Source organism: Arvicola amphibius, chromosome 12, assembly GCF_903992535.2.
Source record: "Arvicola amphibius chromosome 12, mArvAmp1.2, whole genome shotgun sequence".
In the NCBI taxonomy this organism is placed as follows: domain Eukaryota; kingdom Metazoa; phylum Chordata; class Mammalia; order Rodentia; family Cricetidae; genus Arvicola; species Arvicola amphibius.
This window is the reverse complement of record NC_052058.2, coordinates 27,723,890-27,747,478: the sequence shown is the minus strand read 5'-3', so window position 1 is coordinate 27,747,478 and position 23,589 is coordinate 27,723,890. Positions and strand designations below refer to the sequence as shown.

General features: G+C 43.7%; 1 protein-coding gene across 1 annotated transcript in view; it reads left to right on the top strand.

Moving 5' to 3' along the window:
- The window catches only part of Erc2 (ELKS/RAB6-interacting/CAST family member 2), a 681,609-nt gene extending 659,410 nt beyond the window's left edge, over positions 1–22,199 (top strand). The window contains 2 exon segments of the mRNA XM_042054009.1: positions 20,633–20,761; positions 22,029–22,199. Of these exon segments, the coding sequence (XP_041909943.1) occupies positions 20,633–20,761; positions 22,029–22,199 (300 nt within the window).
- The last annotated feature ends 1,390 nt before the right edge of the window (positions 22,200–23,589 follow it).

Here is a 23,589-nt window from a genome sequence, read left to right as displayed (position 1 = left end):
AGAAAGACACATTGAAGGAAGACTATGTAAAATAAAGGGTTTGTGGAGGGGAGCACTCATGTGGAGCACTCAATGAATACACTTCGCCAGAAGGCTTGAGTCCATTCTTCAGTCTGCTCCCCAAGTGCAGTTACCAAATTGACAAGGTGGGGGAGCCAGAACCCTACAACACCACTGTTTAAATGAGATTTATTTATTTATTTATTAGTGCATACAACAGCCCAAGCTCTGCTGTCTTATCTTGACCCTAATATGGTCGTTAGGAAATGCCTGCTGCGCACAACCCACCGAGTCTGCATCCTAGTGCTTCCTGACACCATCTGGTAATGGAACCGTGTGCAAGGGTTACAAGTTCAGATCAGAGGGAACACTATCATCCCAGAAAACATGAGACTTTGCACGAATGGCACCTCAGAAGGCCAAATGCAGGACTGTGCTTATGTGTCCAGAAACCTCCAATTAGCTGCTCGTCCTGTGGCTGCCTTACTTCCTCTTTCTCTTGGGCGAGCCCACCTAGAATTACAAACACAGCCTGTGGCCCAACCATCAACTCTGCCTTCTGCAAGCTGGAGTAAGAGGGAGGTTCTGAGATCACAAGGTCAGGCCATTTCTATTGTCAGGCTTTCTGGGTTTGGGGTCTGTTGGGACTAATGAGTCCTGGCCTTCAACTGCTCTTCCCTCCTAAAACCTTCTAATTAAAGTTACTAGAAGCTGTGCCTAGCTTAGAGGATCAGAGGATGGGATTGTCACCTGTTGGCCATTGACTGCAGTGTATTTAAGTCTACATGGTGTTAATAAAGGGGGGCTTTGGTGTTAGTGTTAGAAGGTCTGTGTGTCGGTCTGTCTCTGCATGTGTGTTCTCAACCTCCAGCCCCTTGCCCGAAGCTCGTGAACTGGGTTCTAGCACACAGAGGGCAGACATGGGGGGCGGGGAGGGGTGCCGTGCAAGGCAGGGGTCTGTGACTAGCTTTTTAAGTTTCAATGAAAAAGAGATGGCTCACCTCACCAGGAAGGTCCCAGGAGGTATGGAAGGTTGATGATCTAAGAGTAGAACTGAGAAGTGTGGTTCTGGCCTAACTCTGTTCCCAGCACCCTGGGAAACTTGGGTAGTGCATTTGACATGTTTCTCATGGACCCAGTGCCTATCTGTATGGCGAAGAGGATGAGCTGGCCGACCTCCCAGATCCTCAGAGCTTTGGTGGTGCTGAGGTTGATCCAGCACAGGCACACTCACAGCGTGTGGTTCACAGCTTAGGGGCAGTGCTGACCTTTATGGAGCTTACAGTCAAGGAAGAAGGATGCATCATTCCACACACTGTGAGCACAGCCAGTGCTTCTTAAATGAGCAATACGCCAGGCACAATGGTGTCCTTTGATTTATTTTCTTGCAGCCCTCACAGAAGATTGAAGATGTACTGTTATCATCGCCATGCCCAGTTTGCAGATGGTAACATCAGTCAGTGCTGATGAGCTGGCTCAAACGCTCCACACAGGACTCTACTCTCCACGTCCTTCCTTTCCTCCTAGGGTTCAGCTGCTCCTTCACAGGCAGTCTTTGAGGAGTCAGTGAGAGTAGGGAGGGAGGACTCAAAGCTTACTCCCTTAGCAAGTGTAATCTGGACTTGTCTCCTTTTGCTGATTGGATAAGAATGAACAAGTCAACTTGCCTTCCTGTAAAATGGGTCCATTGTTTGCTACCTGACCCACAGAGATGTGTTATTTAAAACACTCAGCGTGTGACCCAATTTTAAAAGCCATGCGAGTTCTACAAAGGTGTGGGAATGTGCAGATGGGGCCTGCCGTGGGTTTCCATGCAATGTCATAGGACTGATGATTCCAAACAATCTCTTTTGACAGTCTCTCAACATAGGCCAAAGTCCACTTGACCTGTTCTCTGGCCAAGGAGGAATTTAAGCATGAGCATTCACAAATAGATCCCCTCCCTCTGCTTTTCAGGGTGCCAGAATTCCCCTCTTCTGCTTTTCGATGTACCAGATCATGAATTATCAAAATTATCATAAATGAATCAGAAAGAACACACATGGTTTCTTTGTTTTGTTTTGTTTTGTTTGGGGGGGTTGAGATAGGGTTTCTAGGTGAAACCGTCCTAGAACTTGCTTTGTAGACGAGACTAGCCTCAAACTCACAGAGATCCACCTGCCTCTGCCTCCTGGGTACTGGGATTAAAGGCACCACCGCTGCCAGCTCACACATGTTTTGTTTTTTTTTTTAAAAAAAGAAACTAGATGAATATGGAGCGTTTCCTTCTGGGAAAGGAATGTCCATCTCTCCCATCCCTGATCATGCATGTCCAGGCAACAGGAGGCCTGTTGGGCCAAGGGTTTCTGATGCTTTCAGAGCTGAGATTTGTCTCTCAGGACAAGCCTGTGCATTCCTGAGCTTCCTAATGATGCAACCCTTGGTGAGGCGAGGGAGTAACCAGTTGATATTTTGGAGAGTGAAGCAGTGTCTCTAAGGGATTATTTTTTTATGAAGCTGGGACACTGAAGTGTTGCTGATTTATCTTAATAGCAGATACAATGAGCGAATGTCCCAGTTGCCTCTTTGTGCTCTTGGCAAGTCTAGATAGAAGTAGAGTGGAGCAGACCCAGCCAGAGCTGCTAGCCCAAGGTTTAGGAGTCCTAATCTTCCCAGCTCTGAAGATGTGCTTTTAAGATAGCTTCTGGAGTCATCCAAGCTGCAGGTGGACACTTTGTCTTGGCCAAGGACAAGGTAGGTTACATTATCAAGCTTTCTGCTCTCAGACAGACTTGCAAGGAAATGACGGCGCTTGACCCTGTGGCAGTGAGTTCCTTAAGATTAGTTACCAGTTCTGGCTCGTGGGTGCTGTTGCTGTGAAAGGAAACTTTCCTTTGTCACACGAGGAGCCTCCAGCTTGTCACACACATGATAAGGGTTCTCAGAGGACGCAGGGCAGCAACTGCTCTGTCAGAACTGGAATCAGACCATGCTGCACCCAGGGCCTTAGAATTTGGAATATAAATTATGTCAAAGCCACGTTCAGTGCTATAACATTTGCTAACCCCTATCAGATATGGATAAGTTCTCATGGCTTAATTTGGCATATTGAATCCATTCTTCAGATTCTCTTTGGGGATGGAAAAGGAAATACACAACTCCACTGTAATTTTTCTTTTGTTTCTTCAGAATGGGACATAATTTTTTATTGTTAACTGGTGGAAAGAGATGAATCACAGCCAACTATGGCTCGCCCCCACAGGAGGAAAGTATCAGGCTGTAGCTGAGAACATATTCTTTGAAATGAACCAGAATATCTGAATTTTGTAATTTCTTCCCACTTAAATAAAAACAAACCCAAACCATGCTATTGAGAAAATATTAATGCTCTGACCAAGACCAAAAGAGTGAAGGAGGCAGAAAGCTAAGGCTTCTCTGAGGAAAATACTAGAATACTGTGTGATGAATCCACTTCATGGCAACTTCACCGAGGACAGAGGAAGCCCGCCAGAGGCAGACAGAGTAGCCTACTGACGTTGGTCTTTCCTTCTTCCAAGGAGAGGTCAAGAAGTTGGCTGTGAGCCAGGCATCCCGCATTCCTGAACCAGGTCTGCTTGGGCACCACCTCAGGCAGATCCTGTCATTTTGCTCCCACTGCCACTATTGAATCTAGAAAATATGCTTGGAAATACATTCTCCTCTTTTGGCCAGGATAGTTGCATGCTGAAAGCCACTGCAGAATGTTTGAAATTGCTTGGGTCAAAAGCAATTATCCCTCCCCTCTTCTTTGATCTCACATGGTTTGGTGGTCAGTCACTCCTCATGCACTGGAGTCTATAGAGTGTGATGGCTCTGTCCGGCTTTTGAGATGACTGAATCACTCGGTATTGCAGATGAAAAAATATTTAAATGGGCTTGTTGTAGTCATGATTACAATTTACACTTTGCTTCAACAGAACTGCTTTGTAGACTTTTATGTGTTGAGGATCTTCTGGGGCAAATCCACAAGGAGGAAGAAGGTACTTTTTTAACCCTTCGGTGCTTGCTGGAAGAGTGGTCACATATGGTCTTTTAGGTGTACCTGCCCTTCAGCCTCTCCCAAAAACAGAACCCTAAATTGTCCTATCTCCATATAAAAATGGGATTTAACAAAGACAGAAACAGTCTCTGTGTACTGTGTGCAGAGCCAAATGACTTTTGAAGGGTCCCTGGAACCCAGATAAGAATAAAAACCACAACTCCTGTTCCCCTCTCTGCATGACCTGCTCATAGATTTGTGGATGATGGCTCTCACCTAGAGATATCTGAAATAGAGTCTTGGTTCCCATTTGTATTTCTCTTCATTCATTATGATTCATTTATATTTAAGTTCAACGAAAACAAAGGACAGAAGCTTCATTTTTGTCAAATATAACAGTCTCTTCGAATTTTACTGGTATGTTAGGATGTCAGATCCGCACCCTGGTGAAATAAAAAGAATTCTAATTTTAGAACAAACCACATGTTATTCAGGGCAGAGTCGGACCGTGCTCATACCTGTTTTTAGATCCAAAGTTTTTATCAGTAAGAGAGGCAATGGGAAGAGGAAGTACAAGAACTTGGAAGGAAGCAGAGAGACATACTCAGCACAGTGGCTTTGAACTTCAACTTTTCCCGGGTTCAAGGTGGTGCCTCATATATACATAGATAAAATCTAGTCACAATCAGAATTGAACCAAAGGTTCATTCACCCTGGTAGGCTACATGGCTAGCAATGTGGCTTAGGGTTAGCCGTTGGCTTGGGACTTCTGACCCCTCTTCTAGATTTCTTAGCACACTCCTAGTTACCAGAATTTTCTTAATAGAGTACATCTTGAGCCCAGCTCTGATGGAGTTGAAGAGTTTGGTTTTGTAGAGAGGGGCTTGTTCCAGACCAGAGAAGCCCTAGGGAAGGGCCGATTCTGTATATCCTTGTAATTAGAGACAGACTATTCTTGGGAGAGTTTCTATGGAGGAAGCTGGGAGGAGATAGATAGTTTAGCGAGACGTTGGCCCTGCCCAGCAAACTGAGCCATTTCTAGCTGATGCATAAGACAATAGGAAATCATTGTGCTCTCCCAAGCAAGAGTGTGATATGAAAGCTGTCAACACAAAGCAAGCTTGGAACCAGAATTTTCAATTAATGATAAAATGTCTCCTGGGATGAGATAGAAAGATCATCTCAGCTCAAGAGAGCCTGTTGAATCTCATTGTGTATAGACTTTATAGAAGTCAGTTGGGTATAGCTTGGCTCTTTTGTTAAGGCATCTCCACCCAGTCACCCCAAGCAAACAATATAACCTCCCTTAGTTATACAGTTATAGGATGAGGGCATCTAAAGGAGTTTTCTCTGTAGCACAAATGTCAAATAAAGTGTCCCATAAAGGTTCAGAATTGGAGAGAACCTTGGTCCATTAACCTTAAAATTCCAGAGAACTAAAGACCTAGTTTATTAACATTTTCCGACTCCTGTCTGCTCCTGAATAGTCATTATGGAACATTATTCTTTAATGTGACTTCTCCCCCCCCCCCCCCCCCCCCACCAGTAAAGAGCAGACCCCAATCGCCACTTGATTTTGTATGTTTTCCTTTGTTGTTGTTGTGTAGTACAATATCCCCAGGCACATGCTGCTTCTGAGCTTTAATTACACTTTTAACCCAGCCCTTTATGTCTGGGTCCTTAATGTCCAAGCTCCTATATAATTACCAAGTTGACTGTGTGGGAATGAGACAAATATTTCTTGCATGACTCTACCCTATACATTACTGTACTGCTGTACTCAGGCTGCTTCCCGGGCTTGGAGCTGTACGCTCAACTTGAAAAGACCCAACCAAAGAGACTCCTATCTCTGGCCACAGTGCTACGTTCAGATGGACAGTGACTTGATCCAGCTGAGGTCCCCAGAGCTCTTGGGGAGGATTTGAGTTTGGCATTGGCGCCTTGGTCCAGAGCCTGACAGGGTCTTGGGAACTTTTGTTCCCTTTCTGTCCAGCTGTGTGTGTGTGCATCTCCAGTCATGCCTCTTCTTACAGCTGTGAAGTAGGAATTCCTTAGTATTTGAAAGGGGCCAGGTTTCTGAGACCTTCTGGAGGAGGAAGTCACTGTATTTTACTAAAACTAGAAAAACATTGCTGATGCTGGTTGCTAAAAAAAACAAAACACCAGAATTTGAAGGGGGGAAACAAACGAGGGTGAAAGGGGAAGGGCTATGACCAGTTAGTTATTCAGGGGCCTCCATTTAATTCTGGATTGTCTGGGTTCATTAAAACAAGATGGCAGGAGCCTGAGTCCTCTAAAGTTAAGCTCCTCCATTTCTCCCGAAAAGCCAAACTTCTGTCCCTTCTGCAGAACTGAAATGATTTCCATAGCATTTCATATTCTGAGAAGCAATTTCTATCTCATCCTTTTTGTGTATGATATAGAAAAATAATTGTGATTTTGTGTACGACATGCATTAAATATTCACATCTTATAAGAGAGAAGAAAAGAGAAAACATTACCTTGAAATCTAAGTATCTAGCGATGGTCATCAGTATTTTATGCTCACTAATGTAAATCCTTTTCATATGTGCTTAAAAACATACATATACATTTATGTACAGATATTTATATATTATTTGCTATGAACAGGTTATTTGATAATCTGATTTTTTCTCTCTGTTCAACCCTATGTTATGCTATGTTTTTCTTTTAATAAATATAAATATATATCATTCTTTTGGGTGGTTTATACATATACCATTATATGAATAGTCAATGGTTTGTTAAAACTAATTCTGATCAATTAACATTTTATAACTTTCTTTGATTGCCAATGTGATTTTTATCTCAGGGCCATCCCTTTTATCACCACTGCCACGCCAAATGAGCAGTTGTCCAACTGCCTTTTCAGGAGACTGTCTCTTCAGGAAGCCTTATTGTCCCATGTTACTCTTGAGAACATTTGTACAGGTTTACAACCCTGCACTGCTAGCAGTGGATAAAAGCATCAAAAAAACTAAAAATGGAGATGGATTTTCCCCTTTCTTAGGATTTTTTTCTAAATTTACTTGTTCCTAGAAATTTACTTCTAATATCTCAAAGACAAATGTCATTTATATAAAGTGGCGTAGCGCCAATATTGAACCATGTCCAAGTTCTGAAATAAGTTATTAAATTAATAATTTGTGAAACTTGGAATAAAATCAAAAGTCACTTAGATTCCATTGACTCTAATTTTAATAAGGCTCAGGTTACTTTGCTTTTCTGATAAGTTCAATAGGAAATCGGGTCAATGGACTGGTGTAGACACGGGGCACCAGGCTTTCATCTAGACAAACCCATCTATGCTTTCTTTTCTCTTAACTAGTTTGAGAAAGAAGGGCTGGGGATGGGTTCACAGATGACTGAGACGTTTCCCTTCTCAGATTAGCTAAGGGAATACTGTCACCTCTACTGAGAGATGATTAGAAGGGCTGACACTGACTTCCCAGCATGCACATGGAATTAATTATATGTGGCCTTTGAAAGTGGGGTGCTTCAAAATTGTGGAGGTCAGTGAAACAATAGCAGATAGAATCACAGTTGAGAAAGGCATCGGCAGGATGGACTATAGACTCAGATATAGTGTGGATGAGTGTAAATCAAATATCCAGTTAAAAGTTATACCTAGTATTAAAGTGTGTGTGTGTGTGTGTGTGTGTGTGTGTGTGTGTGTGTGTGTGTAAATGACTGGCAAATGACTGGCAAGGAAACTGGCAATCAGGATAAAAGTTTAATGAGTTACATTGTTAATATTTAGCATCACAACCTATGCTTTTTAAAAAATAATCGATGAACCTTACTAGCCTATTAACTGTCTTTAAATAGTGTTAACACCTGTGAGGACACGTGTGAAGACTTAAGTTTAGATTGTGTTCTGGAACTTATTCCATAAGATGAGTTCCTCTGACTGAATAGTGACCTTGCGTGTGTTAGAGTACAGAGGAGAGGAGGAGACAAGGCATGGCTAATGCAGAGCACTGTGAGTGGTGAGCTTAGATACATACAATAGCTGTGTTCACATATCTGAAGGTCCAAGTTCTCCCCCTAGACTGGAAAAAGGCAGAAGAGGCACAACTGCCTGAAAATGAAACTAGAGAATTCCAAATAGGCAAAAGGTCAGGAGATATCATATTGAATTCATTTAATCATTGTCTCTTGAGGTGCTGAGTTTCCCATTTCTAGTGGCAATGTGTAAAGACCAGGTCACCATCTAGATGCCACTATGAATAGAAATCCCATCTAGGGAAAAGTTGTACCGTACCCTTTTCCCCAATACAGATGTACTGGGCAGTATTTACATGGGCACAACACTCCCATCAGTAAACTTGACTTTGCCAAAATCTAAAAGTCTTTTTCAGAGAAGTACTTTATTGGCTGATAGTGCCAAAACTCCTAATGGTCTATCAATAACTGCTGTCCATCCTGGGTATAGCATAAAGAAAAGGGGAACCGACTGCAACCTGGCTCACTGGCTAGTGATGCTTTCCTGATTCTGTCCTCACAAGTGAACCTGGCAGATTCTGATGTGCCCCAGTGATCAGAGCTCTCCGTCCTGAACCTTACTTCTTGTGTGCAACCCCACATACCTGTTGGGAGCAGTGAGACCCCAGATCCTGAATTTCTTGTAATCCCCTGATCTGAGTACCTACAGCTGCTCTGAGCACGAGACCTTCAGGAGTTCCTGATAGCAGGAGAGTGGTTTCTGGTGGGTTTGGCTGGGGCATGGCTATCTCTATATAATCTGCCCCTGAACACAATAAAGGGGGCATTCTTGGGGAATTCAAGGATGGCCCATGTCTCTGTCTTTCTTTCTGTATGTATTTGTGTATTTTAACCTCCAGCCCCTTGCCCTAAGCTTGTGAACTGGGTTCAAGCTCACTGAGCGCAGACACAGGGGCGCCATGCACAGCAATTGGAGGTCTCCACCGAGATTTCGGCACATACCTATTGTAAATGCCCTTCCCCACCTCATTTTTGCTCTTTCTAAAATTGGTCACCACTATTGTCTTTGTCATATACAATTCTTCTCATTACAAAGTAAGAAAGTCTCTCCAGATGACCCAGAAGTGGAAAAGAACATGAAAAGGAGTCTTCTAGCTAATAAAATAGTAATAGCCTCTAAGTGAATTAGAAGATTCCATCTTAAATTATAATTAGGGAGCTATACCTGCAGGACACTGTCTCACCTATGAGATGTTTGAAAATTAAAGTGTTTGAAGAAAGTTCATGTAAGCACAGTTCAGGGAAAGAGGTCCTGACTGGATGTTGAATTTGGTGATATCTTTCCAAGGTTAAAATGTTTATATTTTATTCCAGGAATATCGTTTGAATCTCTCTTTTCCTAGCTTATTATGGAAACAGCTGTGGTATGTTGAAGCATTCATCCTTGTTGAGAACAAACTCATGTCAGTAGGCAAGTTGTTCCCTTGCCAACGTATTCTTTGAAGCATTACTGGCAAAAGAAAAGCTGAAAATCACCCAGATGTCCAATTCTGTCAGTATTTACTTTATATCTACTGTATAGCAGCCAGTACTCTAGGGCCTGGGGTTATCTCCTTGGATAAAATGAAGATCTCTGGCCTCCCAGGATCCCCATCCTAATGCATCAAGGTAGGACCATCAATACATAGTGGATATTAGTTTTAACCAGTTGTTTGATGTATTTGTAATGCATGTGATATGTTTGTGTATGTGTGTGCATGTGTGTGCGTGTGTGTGTGTGTGTGTGTGTGTGTGTGTGTGTGTGTGTATACACATGTATGCTGGTGTGCATGCATATGGAGGCCAGAAGATGTCAGTGTCCTGCTCCATTGCTCTATGCTGTATACTCTTGATACAATTCCTCTCAACCCAAAGCTTTCTGTTTTTGGTTAGGTTGGCTGGTCAGCAAGTCCCTATTGTCCTCTTGTTTCCATCTTCTCATGCCAGTGTTACAGGGCATACAGGGTTGTGCCCAATGTGTACATGGCTGTAGGAATCTAAACTCTGATCTTACAGGGTTGTGCCCAATGTGTACATGGTTGTAGGAATCTAAACTCTGATCTTTCAGCTTGCATAGCAACTGAGCCATCTCCCTTTTATTTTTTTCTGATACTTTATTTTACAGGGTGTGGATGTATGTGAGTTTGCTTGCATTTTGCAAACATTTTTAGAAACATTAGCCAAGTAACCTCAATGTCAGGAGTGGCTATTGGGGTTTTCTTTTTGTAATCAGCTTCTGGTCCTGCTTAGTTTTGTTATCAGCAAATGCGACTTGTGTAATACAAAAACTTACGGGCATTCAAATAGAAGACAGTTATAAAGCCAAGTCAATAATGCAGCTAGAGAACTAGGGCTCCTACTTCAAAAGAATAGGACAATTCTTAAACCTGTCTGTAGCTACCTAAATGAAACTGATTGGATGTTTAATGCTGTCCAGACTCTGGGAATGGCATCGGAATTCATACTAAAGTACTCAGACCACAGCTGTGTCTTGACATGGGCCTGTGGAATTCCAGGCTTCAGGCAGGGTAGACTTGCCCTCCCTTCCAGAGCAGTAGGAAGGCAGATGGCAACCGTGAAGGCTCAACAGGGAAGAATCTTGGGCTCAGTTCTGATTCGGTCAGTGGTGACGTTTCCTTCACCCTGTAGAAGCCTCATTCCCTCCTCTGGACCATGGTGAACTTCTGTAAGCGTTTCTTACTTAAAAGTGTAGCCCACCACCAACATTTAATGAACCTATCTTCTGGAAAGTCCTTGGTGACAGGGAAAAGATTTGAGAACCTAAAATTCTCTAGAATCTTTGAGAAGATCTCTCCCATTCTCCAGTCAGCTTTCCCTAAGCCTCTAAGCATACATGTATCATGTATGTACTTGAATATCTATTTCGTGTAGGTTCAAGCATTGTGCTTGTGCTATTTCAATTTCAGGACTATAGAAAGGATTTGAGGGTTCTGTTTTTAAAAGATAACTAGAGGTTATTTTTTAATGTACCCATTTGTTAATGTAACCTGATATGTTGATTAAAAAAATGAAAATGATGGAGCACAGCATCATTTTTTGCCTTCTGGAAGTCGGGTTTCTGTCGGATACACAGACCTGAGCCTTGCCTCTGGCTCAGGGTTATAAATAGAGGAGAAGGTGTGATTGCTACAGATGAGATTCCATGTTTGTGTGCTAGAAGGATGTCAGCCATGAAGAGCCTATGAGGACTGAATTGATAAGCCATCTTGTTTGATCATCTATAAGGGGGCAGTGGAAACCCATCCTGAGTAGAATATGTGACTTAGAATCTCCCTTCAGCTAGGACTGGTGGATTCAGAGTCTGTTGTATAAAGCCAGCAAGGATCTCATAGGTCAAACAGAAAGAAGGGATGCAAAGCCAGCTTGCCACCAGGGGAAGATAAATGCTGCAAAGAAGGTTTCAGGGATTTGGGGTTTGGGACACTTGCTGTGAATTCTCTCTTCCCACTTGTTTTCTGACTAATCGGAAAATGAATGAGTATGTTTACATTTCTTCCACTTGTCTTACCCAAGCCGGAGACCAGCTGGGGAGACTGATTTGTTCCCTGTCCAAGGCGCCAGCCATCTCTTCCCTCTGAGTCTCTTTCTCTTTCTTGGCTGCCGGGTACCTTTGGTCCTGCCAGACTTTCCCTCCTGTCTCATCAGCCTCTCTCCTGGCTCAGGCTGTGTTCAGTACGGCCAGCAGCCCCACTACATGCGTGCACGGCCTTGCTCACAAGGTCCCTCCCTTCCTTGAGTTGTCGCTACTTCCTTCGGTAGGGTTGATGTTCAGAGGTCTTCGGTTTTCGCCTTTCTGTTGGCCACTTTCAGAACTGAGAGCAGATCCAGATGGTGTTGGCTCCCTGCTTTGCACAAGCATCCAGACCTCTGTGAATAATGTCCCTCTGCCACAGAGCGGTTCTTCTGGATGTGTTCATCGTCCCTGGGCTGCTTTGAACATCCAGTTTCTGCTGTCGGCAGCCCAAGCCTCAGCTCTTACTTTGCTTTTTCATTGTGATGGTAGTTTCTCAAGTGTCAGTCATGTTGAGGATGCCTTTCTGTGTGTCTTCTGAGTCCAAAGGTGTACTTTCTTTAGATGCTCTCTCTGAGGCACATGCTATAATTTATTACAGTGCGTTTTAAAATAAAGATATAGCTATTAGAGGGCCCTGTATTATCTGTGACTCTTCTGTGTTCTATGAAGTCTCTGTGGGCACCTGTTCCTTTCTCTATATCTCCCTCATTCATCTAATATTGTGGTCCCTTTCTAAGCTGCTGCTGGTTTCTCAACCTCAAGGGCCCCTATCATCAGGGCCCGCTGGCCTGGCCACTCGTTGTGCCAGCCGTAAGGGCTTCCTTTTGCTTTCAGCACTGGATAGAGATGATCTGGTGGGGCCGTTCTCAGCCAATAAGGACAAACATCTGTGGAATCATGCACCAGATGAAGATCTCAGCCTTCCTCATCTGCACAACTTTGCGTCATAATACTTTAAGATGCCATCATCCTCTTCTTCCTCCCTCCTTTCTTTTGTTCACCGCTTTTCTTCTCCTCACCCCTCACTTTCTTCCTTTCCTTTTCCTTCCTCAGTGCCTCTTGTGCCCTCGCTCTAGCTCCTCCCCCTTTCATCTTCCCTCCTTCCTTCTCTTGCTTCTATTTTTCATTCTCTCCATCTCCAGTCCTTCTTTCTGCTCAATTATTTTTCTTCCTTTATATCTTCAGGTTTGTCTTTCTTTTTCTTTTTTTTAATTGAGCTTTGATCTCAAAGTCTGCTTTGTCGAGATGCTCAAAACAGACCCTGCCCAGAGTCCTCTCGCAGTTCAGTAGAGGAGTCCCGGCTTCTCTGAGACCCTCTATTGACTCTCCAGGTTGAAACAGTTTAGATTCCACATAAAATATGTGTTGTTTACCCAGGCTCTTCATGCTCTGCATACTGTTACAGTCCTTGAGGAGCTTGTCAGTGACAAGTAAGATAAATGAATAGAGAGGACTTTACAAGTGTTTAAAAGCTAAGTATAGCATGTGCTGCCCACTACTTAATTAAACAGACCTGCGCTTAGCCTAGGAGCTCAATGGTGGAAACTTCTAGGCCCCCCCCCTTCCCCTAACACCCCACTGCAGGCACCAGCGCTCAGGATGTTAGAAATTCCTTGGTAGTCTGCAGTTGCTAGCTCGTTAGCCAGATCCAATGCTCTGGTGCTGATTGAAGCAGTATGGACTGGAGCTGGTGGCTTGGGAGTTGATAGTGGGGTTAGTGAACAACACGCACCCCTTTGAACCTTGAGGATTGCCAAGGATGACTTGTGAGTTTACGGTAGGGTTAGTGCTTTGAACCTCAGCTGAGGCTCCACGGATTTCATCCTTCTCACCAGGAACGTTAAACTCATGTGAGCTGCTTCTCTTTTATGTTCAGAGAGTCTTTCCAGAGTCCTAGCTCCTTTCCAGAATAATCTTGATTTTTTTTTTCTTTTTATGAGGGAACCAATCCACAAAGATTCAAGTGTAGTATACAGGTGTCCCACAGGCATGCTACCGTCCTAGTCAGTAGGGCTTGAGTCTCTCTGTCTCAATTTCCTCTTCAGCTAAGCCAGGATAATAATCACCTCTATGGGTTAGTAGTCAGTAATGCACAGTTACCCAGCTTTTTACTGTCACGGGCCTCTGTCCTTATTAAAGTAGGCCTCCATCACAGCCTTTGTCATAGGGCTGTTGTGCCAGGTGACGAAGATGATAGAGCAGCACACCATTTCTGCCTGGCACTGCAAGGGCCAGGTAAGCAGAGTGATAACTATTGACATTGGCAAGTGGTCCATTCTTCAGAGGCCCACATTCTTCCTCACACTGTGAGGGAACTCTTGCTCCCTACAATGGACAGAGTGTAGAGGTCTCTCCCTGTCAATCATCACCCACCCTCAGTAAACTGTGCTGGCTGGAGCAGGACAGAGAAAATGCTGGCTTTAATCCTTATGCATGACCCTCCAGAGAATTCCCTCAGCTCCCCCAGCTTCCTAAGAAGCGGGAAACTGCTTGATAGGATAACCTTCCTCTTCTGATGTTAGCAGGAGAGAGAGAGAGAGAGAGAGAGAGAGAGAGAGAGAGAGAGAGAGAGAGAGAGAGAGAACAAAACTGAAAGTTCTGCTCTCTAAAGGAACCAGGAGAGGAGTCAGCATCTGCCTGGGATGAAGACCTCATTCCTATGCTTTCCCATTCCCGAGAGGCAGAAACTGAGTCATGGAACTGATTCGCTGGGATTCACAATGAGTATCTGATAGAAACAAACTGAGTGCTGGGCAGGTGCTGCTTCTCCAGAGACTATGACAGCTGCCGTTCAAGACAGTGAGAAGCCTGCAGTATCTGTAGAAGGGAGACCAGTGGACTTTGAGTATATTATTCCCATACAAAAGAGAGGTATGTGATTGGGGGATGATCCGGGGAGGATTTTATCTGGAATTTCTGAAAAAAAAAAGTCTGACAGGAATTTTTTACATTTCATGGGAAGTAATAACAAAAAATATGTGATGGCAGAATGGGGAGAAGTGAGGGCTGAGGGAGAAGAGGCCAATCCATATTTGTGAACAGACACCAGTACCCTGGCCCATTTCCCCAGAGATGTCACAGTTTGGCATACATGAGTGTATGGTGTGGTTCTATCCTAAAGTCTTCCCCTTGTTTCCAGAACTGACAGGATCTTCTTAGTTATAAGGGTGAGTGGTTAGTTCAAATAGTTTTTTTCTGTTTCTTCCACATATAATAAAGAATAAAGAAAGTAACATCCACATAGTATGTCTTGAGTTGCATTTTTGTTCATGGTCATGTGTAGACCTGTTGGCTGTAGCACCTGCCTATCCTTGCCTCTTTCTACTCATATCCAAGCCAACTTTCAACTCTTAGCTACAAAGGAGCCTAGCTTGATGCCCCTACCTTTAGCTGACTCTCTACTGCCTCTGGTTATTCATGTAAACCCCCCCCCCCTTCACTCCCATCCTCTTCCCACACTGCTATAGTCAGCCCTCCTTCCCCATGTGTCTTATTTACCTTTGCTTTGGCCTCTGCAGCTGGATTCATTCCTTACTCTTCATGTTGCTACTGTCAGATCCTGAAACCACAAATCTTGATTTTTTTTCTGTTCCTTCATTCACTAGAAGAATGATTATGAACTTAGGAGCTCTTTCTCATTGCCAAGTAAACTTATAATAATTATTTTAACTGTGCGTGTTTGTGTGTTAGAGGTACAGAGGTGTAAGTGCCTATGCGTGTTCTTATGTGCATAGGATTTTAGAGCCCAGAGGTCAACCTGGATACTGTTCTTCAGGAAATATCTACCTTGGATTTTCAGACAGGGTCTCTCACTGGGATCTGGAATTCACCAATTGGCCAGGCTGCTGATCCAGCAATCCCTACAGAGCTTCTTGTCTCTGCTTCCCCAGTGCTAGGATTATAGGCATGTATCAGGCACCCCTAGAATTTTACACATATGCTGAGGATCAAACGCGGGTGCTCATGCTTTCATGGCCAGTACTTTACCAACTAAACATCTCCCTGGCCCCCAAAAGTGAGGTTTTGAAAAGTACATGCTACATACACTTAACTTGGCACACAATTATTACTGTCATTGATCAGCAAAAATGACTTTCTGAACAATTGTCCGTAATAAACACTTGACCTCTCTGATTCCTGCTCTTACATGGAGCCTCTTATTGATTCCTGTAGCCTCTTCATCTCCTGCTTATTTTATTGTCCACTGGGACCTCATCATTTGTTGACTGAGGTTTCTGTCCTACCTGGTCCCACAGCCGTTCAGTCCCAAAGAAATACAGAAAGGCCTACATTAATTATAAACTGATTGACCTAGTAGCTCAGGCTTCTTATTAACTCTTATAACTTATATTAGCCCATAATTATGCTCTGTGTTAGCCACATGGCATGGTACCTTTTTCGGCGAGGCAGTCTCATTTTGCTTCCTCTGCAGCTGGGTCACAAATGCAGACTTAACCTTTCTCTTTCCAGAATTCTCGTCGTCCCACCTCTACTTCCTGTCTGATAGCCCTGCCTATACTTCCTGCCTGGCTACTGACCAATCAGCATTTATTTATTTAAAATACAAGTGACAGGGTACAGGCCATTGTCCCACAGCATTCATTGAAACCCAGACCCTACTCAATTAAGATTCATGGACATTCAGAAGGGCCCCAATTTTCATCCTTCTTATTCTATGGTTGTCAGCCAGTTTCTCATCTTTTATTTGCAGACAGGAACTTCCCATTGTCCTCAGATCAGGTAGAGAAAGACATGTAGAAAAATTCTACAATGTTTTAGATTCCCCTGCTGGGAAAGAGGAAAAAGAGAAAGCCTGATAGAAAAGAACTGTAATTACCATGGCGCAGTGTGGTCTTCCTTTCCCATGGTAACAAATCTTATCGTATGCCTTTTTCCTTCTGTTTTTTTAAACCACACTTATGTAGGTTTAAGTGCTAATATCATCTAGATGACGGGACAAAGCTTGATTCCTTACTGCCACCTGACTAAGATAGGTGTAAAGTTTTAATATTATACTTTTATAGCTATGCATTGTCATTAAGCTATGGCATCTACTAGTCAATCAAGGATTTCATCTTGTTTTGAAAACTGCATGGATAGAACCTTTTGAAATATCAGAGGGATACAGAATCTAGCACCTTTGTACATACAGTGTTTATCAAGTATTTTAGTTAATGGATAAAGTCTTGGTTTCCCAAGTTGACTTTTGGTACTGGTAAAAGCCTTCCAAAGTCCCCTGGTATTCCAAAGGCTAGGGAACAGTGAGAAAATGCCCTTCATAACACCTAGGTATTCCTTATTCACGATGAGGTAATTGGGCAGGTTGGCACTAGGTCCAGTTTATTGAGAAATAGAATATTCCTTAAAGAAGAACAAATTGACTAGCTAGTAGCTCCAGATTTGTCTCAACAATCATGATGTCACATATAGAAAAAAGAGTCAAACATAGGTGGCCAGAGATGGGAGCTTCAAAGTGACAGGTTGGGACCCAGGTGACTCACTAATCAAGTCCCTGTGTTCCTAGATGCTGTACTTCAGAAAGGTTGTCCATCTCCAAGTCCCCATGAATGGTTTCAGGTTTTCAGTTAGGTCTGCCCCGAAGACCTGATGCTTTGTGGTGGATCTTTTATGTGTCCTTTGGTTGGAGGGACGTGGGCCACCTGCTGAAACTCTATAGAGTTTGAACAACTGGCATCCTTGTTTGAATCCTTGTTAAAAAAAAAAAAAAAAAAAAAAAAAAAAAAAAAAAAAAAAAAAAAAAAAAAAAAAAAAAAACTTCCTGCAGGCTTTCTTTTGTTGACCATTAAGAAGTATTATTTTACCATTTCTTATACTTTCTGGCTTTCTTTGTGTGGTAGAAAACAGTATAACTGGGCAGGGATGGGGTGAGTAGTACAGATTGTGGGGACAGGATACAAAAAGAAGTCCATTTTCAATTTATGTTAAAGGAGCCAGATTACCCAGTTGTTTTATGGGACCTAACATGATCACCCAGGCTGTAAGGCCTCGGTCACAGTTTAAGAGATATGTTACAAGCAAGATAAATAAAAATAGTCTGAAGTATCAGACCAAACTCAATTTTTCACCTCTGTTTCACACTCTTCTCTCATCCCAGACTAATCAAAAGAAGCTTCTTCCGCTCACGATTGCTCTGTGTACATTTCCCCCAGATCTGGTATTCATATGAACAATGTGGTTTATTTATATTTCAGCACCAAATTGGAAAGATGACATCATTCATTTACAGTCTTCATCCCTTGACATGCCTACTCTCTCACACCTCATTTCAGCGGACACATTTAGGGCTGCATACAGCATCTTGTTTAGCTTGCACATTCTTTTATGGAACACAGTTCAAAGGTAGGGAGCTTTAGGATTGTCGCTGGGAAGAGAATGACCTCATAAAGTCACAGGGGCTCCCCTGAAGGATAAGGGCATTACGATGTTTACACTAGCAGTGTTATTATTTGTTCGTTTAGCTTTGATCGCTTGTTCTTGGGCTTGCCCTTCCTTCTCCACCATCACAGATCTCCATAGCTCCCTTCAGGCCCCTAGAGTTCTATTTGGAAGAAACTGTTCCAGATTTATTAATCAGTGAGTTCAAAAGTACAGTGCTCTGTGGAGATACTGGGGTTTTAGATGTGAATGCTGGACTTCGGCATCTCCTGTCTAATGGCAGGAGGACTAAGGAGAATCTTGTCCACAAGGGCTCTACTGGCCTGCTCTTTCTCAGAGGTCTCACTTGTCCATTGGACAAATGAAGAATGGGAATGCTGTCAGCTGCCATAGATTGCGTGGATTTCCATAGATTTCCTGGATTTTTTTTATTTAATGTTTAAGTTGTTCTATTTTATATTTTTATTTTTATCATATACATGCATTTTATGCTCACTTTGGGACCTTTCAAATATTGTACACTTTTAAAAAGATGTAACGAATAAATCATGAGGCATCCTTTGGCAGGTGGAGTTGGGACATGAGGTGTTTCCAAAGCTTAACAGACCCTAGGTACTTAAGGGATAGCTCTTTTCACCTGTTCAGCTGTTGGCCTTCTCTGCTAGCAGCCTGACAAGGAAAGGGGCCTGGGGGTTGAAAATGGAAAGACCCAGAAATGTCCATGTTCTTTATTAAGAAATGACTCTTGAGGCTAAAGTCTGTGCCTTCTTTTCCTGGCTGCCGAATGACAGTAGTAATAATTCCTCCAAAGGAAATTTGGATAGCACAACTGTGCATGAAAAAATACCATGAGCATGCACAACTTTGGGTCTATAATACTCTTTACTATTAAATAATTATTTTTTATTGATTTTTATTGAGCTCTACATTTTTCTCTCCTCCCCTCCCTGCTCTCCTCTCCCCACTTCAATCCTCCCCCAAGGTCCCCATGCTCCCAATTTACTCAGGAGATCTTGTCTTTTCCTACCTCCCATGTAGATTATATCTATTAAATATTTATATTGCACAGTAAACTTCTGACTGGTTGGAAGCCCTGATGGCCCCCATCTTCTGGCTCTCTGAGAATACTTATGGTCCACTGCCATCTTGAACTGTTATAGCAACCCACACTATGTCCTCAACTCTTGGTGACCTATCCTACTGAAGAAAGATGTACAGCACCTATCTAGCATGACAGCATCCTTCACCCTTCCAGCCACTCCTTGAAGTAGTATCAGCTTGGTGTCTGCTTCTGCAGTCCAAGCTTCAAGGGTAGGCACAAGGAAAGCACCTAGAGGAGGCCGAGAATATTGCTCCATGGCAGAAAATAGGCTTAGTATGTACGGTACCCTGAATTCAATCCCCAGCACTGCTAAAAAAAAAAGATGAAAGAAAAAAATAAAAAATAGGAAGAAACAAAGGAAGGATAGAAATGAAAGACAGAAAGGAAGAAAGAGAGAAGAAAGGAGGAAGAGAAAGAAAGTAAAAGAAAGGAAGAAAAAGAAAGAGGGAGAAAAAAGGAGGAAGAGAAAGAGAGAAAGAAAGAGAGAAAGGAAGGAAGGAAAGAAACAATCAAGAGCAGGCTGCTGCAGAAAGTGCTGTGAATCAGTGAGACTCAAGAATTAGGATGAAGGAAAAGCCAAGGAGAAGAACTGCAGGCAAGGAACACAGCACACACAAAGCAGAAAGTTCTGCAGCGCAGGATGACAGAGAAGACGGTGGTAGTAAAGGCACTGGACTGACACTTGATCCTCACAGCAATCCCAGGAAGGATCCCTCCCATTTTAGAGGTAAGGAAGTTGAGGCTTAGTTAATCACCTTAGGACAGCACAGCCAGCATGTTAGGTGGAGCAACACTTGAATCTGTGCAGTCCTATCCTTAAGTCCAGACTCTCTGACTTTCCAGGCAAGCTGATTTCTTCTGCTGCCCTTCTCAAAGGACTTCGGGCATTTTGTGTGTGTGTGTGTTATTGTGGCCTCGTTAACTCAATTCATGCCTGCTCTTTTTCTTGCCCTGAAACATAAAGGAATACAGCCCTGTGGCTCTCGGGACTTAACTATGACTCCCAGTCTCCGTTATGACAAACACCACATGATTAGAGCAGTCAGCCTGTTTTCCACTGACTTGGCACCAATTCCCGCAAAGAACAATGGCAGCTAAATGTCTGTAGACAACCTTTCCCAAGATACCGTCATGTTGCAGCGGTGACCCGTCTCCGTCAGTGTCCCTGCGTTTGGCAGCCTTGGAGTGGACTTGCCTTCCTTGTCCTTGGAGAATATTGTTTGTCATTCTGCTTTTCCACACAGCCCTCTCCCAGCATTCCTTCCAAGGCTTCCTTCTGACCTTCTCTAGAATGTAGGCTGCAACTATGGGCACCTTGGGGCTGCTAGCTTACTTTGGATGTCTAATTGTACCTTAGGATGTATCTAACCCCCCCCCCAAAAAAAGAACTTTAACATGTATAGATGTCACATAGTTTCAAGAGTATGGTGAAGCTTCCTTCACTAAAGCTTCTTATTAGGTTTCAGTGTGCCTAGAAATGAGAAGCTTGGGAGTGGAGTAAAGGGAGCCCTTCTCGTAGGTGCTGTCAGTGTGCCGTGTCTGGTGGCTTTGTTGTCTAGCTCCTGATAGGCTCTCTCCTGGTTTTCCTTCTGTGCAGACTCAGAACAGAATGAAGCTGATGGCAGACAACTACGACGACCATCACCATTACCACCACCACCATCACCACCACCACCGATCTCCTGGGAGGTCACAGCACTCCAACCACAGGCCCTCTCCGGACCAGGTCAGTTTCACTGCTGCGCACCTCTAGAACCCCTCTTAGGCTTTGGGTATTTTAAGATAAAATAAATAATCCTCAAGAAATAATAAACAGCATAAAGTGATACGTTCTTTGAACTGAAACTAATAGCTTTGGTATTTATTTCCATCACTCAAGGAATCTAAATGTTTTCCTTTCTCCTTCCTCTTTAAGGTTTTGTCTTTTCTTGTTTATGTTATGCAGTTTCTTTCCTCCCCTCCTTTCTTCTTTCATAGATAGGCATCCTGTTGCTGGCTCATATCTAATGGCTAGTTATTTTGGAATGTCTCTTTGCAACTTTTAAAAGGAACCACACTCTTCCCAAGAGCTTGGCAACCGAGAAACCTTGAGTTTGCTGAGCACTCTCCTAGACAGTCCCTCCACGATGCAAGTTAATAGTGAGGTAAAACACCAAAGGAGAAATCCATTTTGCTGACCTTTGAGTCAGTGAAGTCAAGGAGCCTGACTTCTTTGCTTTGAAGCCTGTCTTCTCCCTTGACTAAGGAAAGCGAGGGAAAAGATGAAGTTGCCAAACCAAAGAAGAAAAGAGGAGATGCCTGCAGTTTTCAGCTGCGCTCACACTCATCCCCTACCTGCAGAAGCTATAGGGTCTAGCAGCAAAGCTCCCGAAGGTGATGCATATGCAGATTAATAAATTGAATACGAATAAGCAGAACAACACAGTCAGTATTAGTAGTTTTTCTTCCTTTACTGTACCTTTGTATGAGCATAATATAGTGTATACAACAAATTCCAGTAGTTGTGGGGCATTAGGGAAAAGCACCTTTTTCTGTGTAAGCCGGCACATCTCAGACTTTGGCAAGAAACAGTTATTAACTGTGTGTAGAGGGCGTCAGTGTTTGCTAGGGAGGTTGTGCTCATTATACCCCTGTCACTCTTTCCAGATGCCTCTCCTCTCTCGCTCACCTCACTAGCACCCCAAGGAAGTTAGTTAAGGTTTAGCCTCTGGAATGTTTTGTCAGGAATAAACTCCAGGGGGAGCCAGTTCTATAGAGCACACACCACTGAGATCCCAGCCTTTGTGCCCTGAAGAATTTCCCCTCGGAGACCCCAGCACTGCAGAAGGTTTTTTCCTAGGACTTGTGGGTTTCCAAAGCCACAAGCAGAAAGGCTCTAGTTCATGGACTGCATCCCTCTGAAGCAGCTCTAGAGGCTGGTGACCTGGAAGATGGAAAGATTAATATATGTCATTACCATACATGTCCTTGTTTTTGTCTGGTTTTGTGTGCAGTTTTTGGCACCTAGCACCATGTGTTCACACCTGCTTATCCCAGCATGTCTCAGATCTCCCCCTCCCTGCCTTTGGCTACTGCCCTTTGGCACACTACCCTTTGTTCCTTGGCATTCTCCCATGAAAGGTCAATGTGAGACTTCATTGGTGGGAGGCCTGCAGACCTCATGATGGCTATCCTTCTGAGCCATGCATGCCAGAAGGCCCCCGTGGGTATCCTCCCCCCCACTTGAGACATAGTTAACAGGGAGAGCTGGAAGGATACCAGGAGGAATTGGAGTGAGTCACACAAGGACCTGCTGATATAACCAGACGTGCGTCCTAACATGCCCTCCTGGAAATAGTGGCCAGATCAAGTCTGTGTGCTTTGTGAATGGTTATGTCTCAGCCAACCAATGCGTTGGCTGGCAGTGGGGTGTCTTGACTGCTCAGTTGGCGCCTCCCATGTGTCTACGTCATTAAATGTGTCCACAGAATAGCAGTTATTGTACAGTGCTGGAGTTCCAAAAATTAGTTAGTACTCCCGGAACAGTGCCTGGCTGAGACACGTCCTTAGGAACTCAGACACGTGTTTGTCACTGCTGTCAACAATGAATGCTCTGAGCAACTCTTGGGCACAGAGATGGTAGCGGCATTGTCCTCAGGGGAAAATCCCATGCTCCAGGAGGAAGTCTACCTGGATGAACTCTGGTTGCTGGTCATTTACTCTGCCAGGTAATCCCTGGAGCAGACGTCACGTGCCAGCACATGCTGAGCCTGGAGTAGAACACGCATGCAGGCCAGACAAAACCCTGACTTCAAGGTGCTTACTGTCCAGCCCTACAATGCAACAATGCAGGTCCCTTAGTGTCTACTGAATTTTTTTCCTTGGTCATGTCATTCATAACAAGATAGATGATTAAAGGTTTAAGCTAATTAGGGCCATGGTTTCTGTACTTGGTAAAAACAAAATGGCCTTACCTAGGAGGGGACTTTTACAGTTTAAAGTTGGCATCACCAAGGCTGCCACATTTCAACCTTTCAGTGGGCAAAGGAATGTTAAGCAAGGACCCCTGGTGTGATATATGGATGGCCTCAGAGACAGAAGTATTAGACTTCCTGAGCCAGAGCCCCTCTTAGACCATGGCCTCCAGGTTTAGGAAATGGGGCCCTCCCCTGCACTGTATCAACAACCTAGATGTCAACATTAGCATTTTTATGGAACTCGGTCACAGAGTGTGGCAGTTGTGAAAGCCTACAAAGTCTTCCCAAGTGATTGCAATCCCATGCATGATTGTGTAGGCTGTGGATAGGGATGCCCTGGGGGTGGAGCTACCCTATGCATGATTGTATAGGCTGTGGATAGGGATGCCCTGGGGGTGGAGTTACTGGTTAACAGGAAGTGAGAGACCTGTATCAGAATGTGGCATCCTGGAGTCTAGACGCTGAATTAGTTTGGGTGAGATTCCATTGAGTGTCCACTGTGCAGAATTAGCTGAGGTGATATGAAGGGAAATGACCTCTTCCTTGGCCTTCTGGTCGTTATCAGGTCCAACCAACCATGTCTTCTAGATAAGTGGCC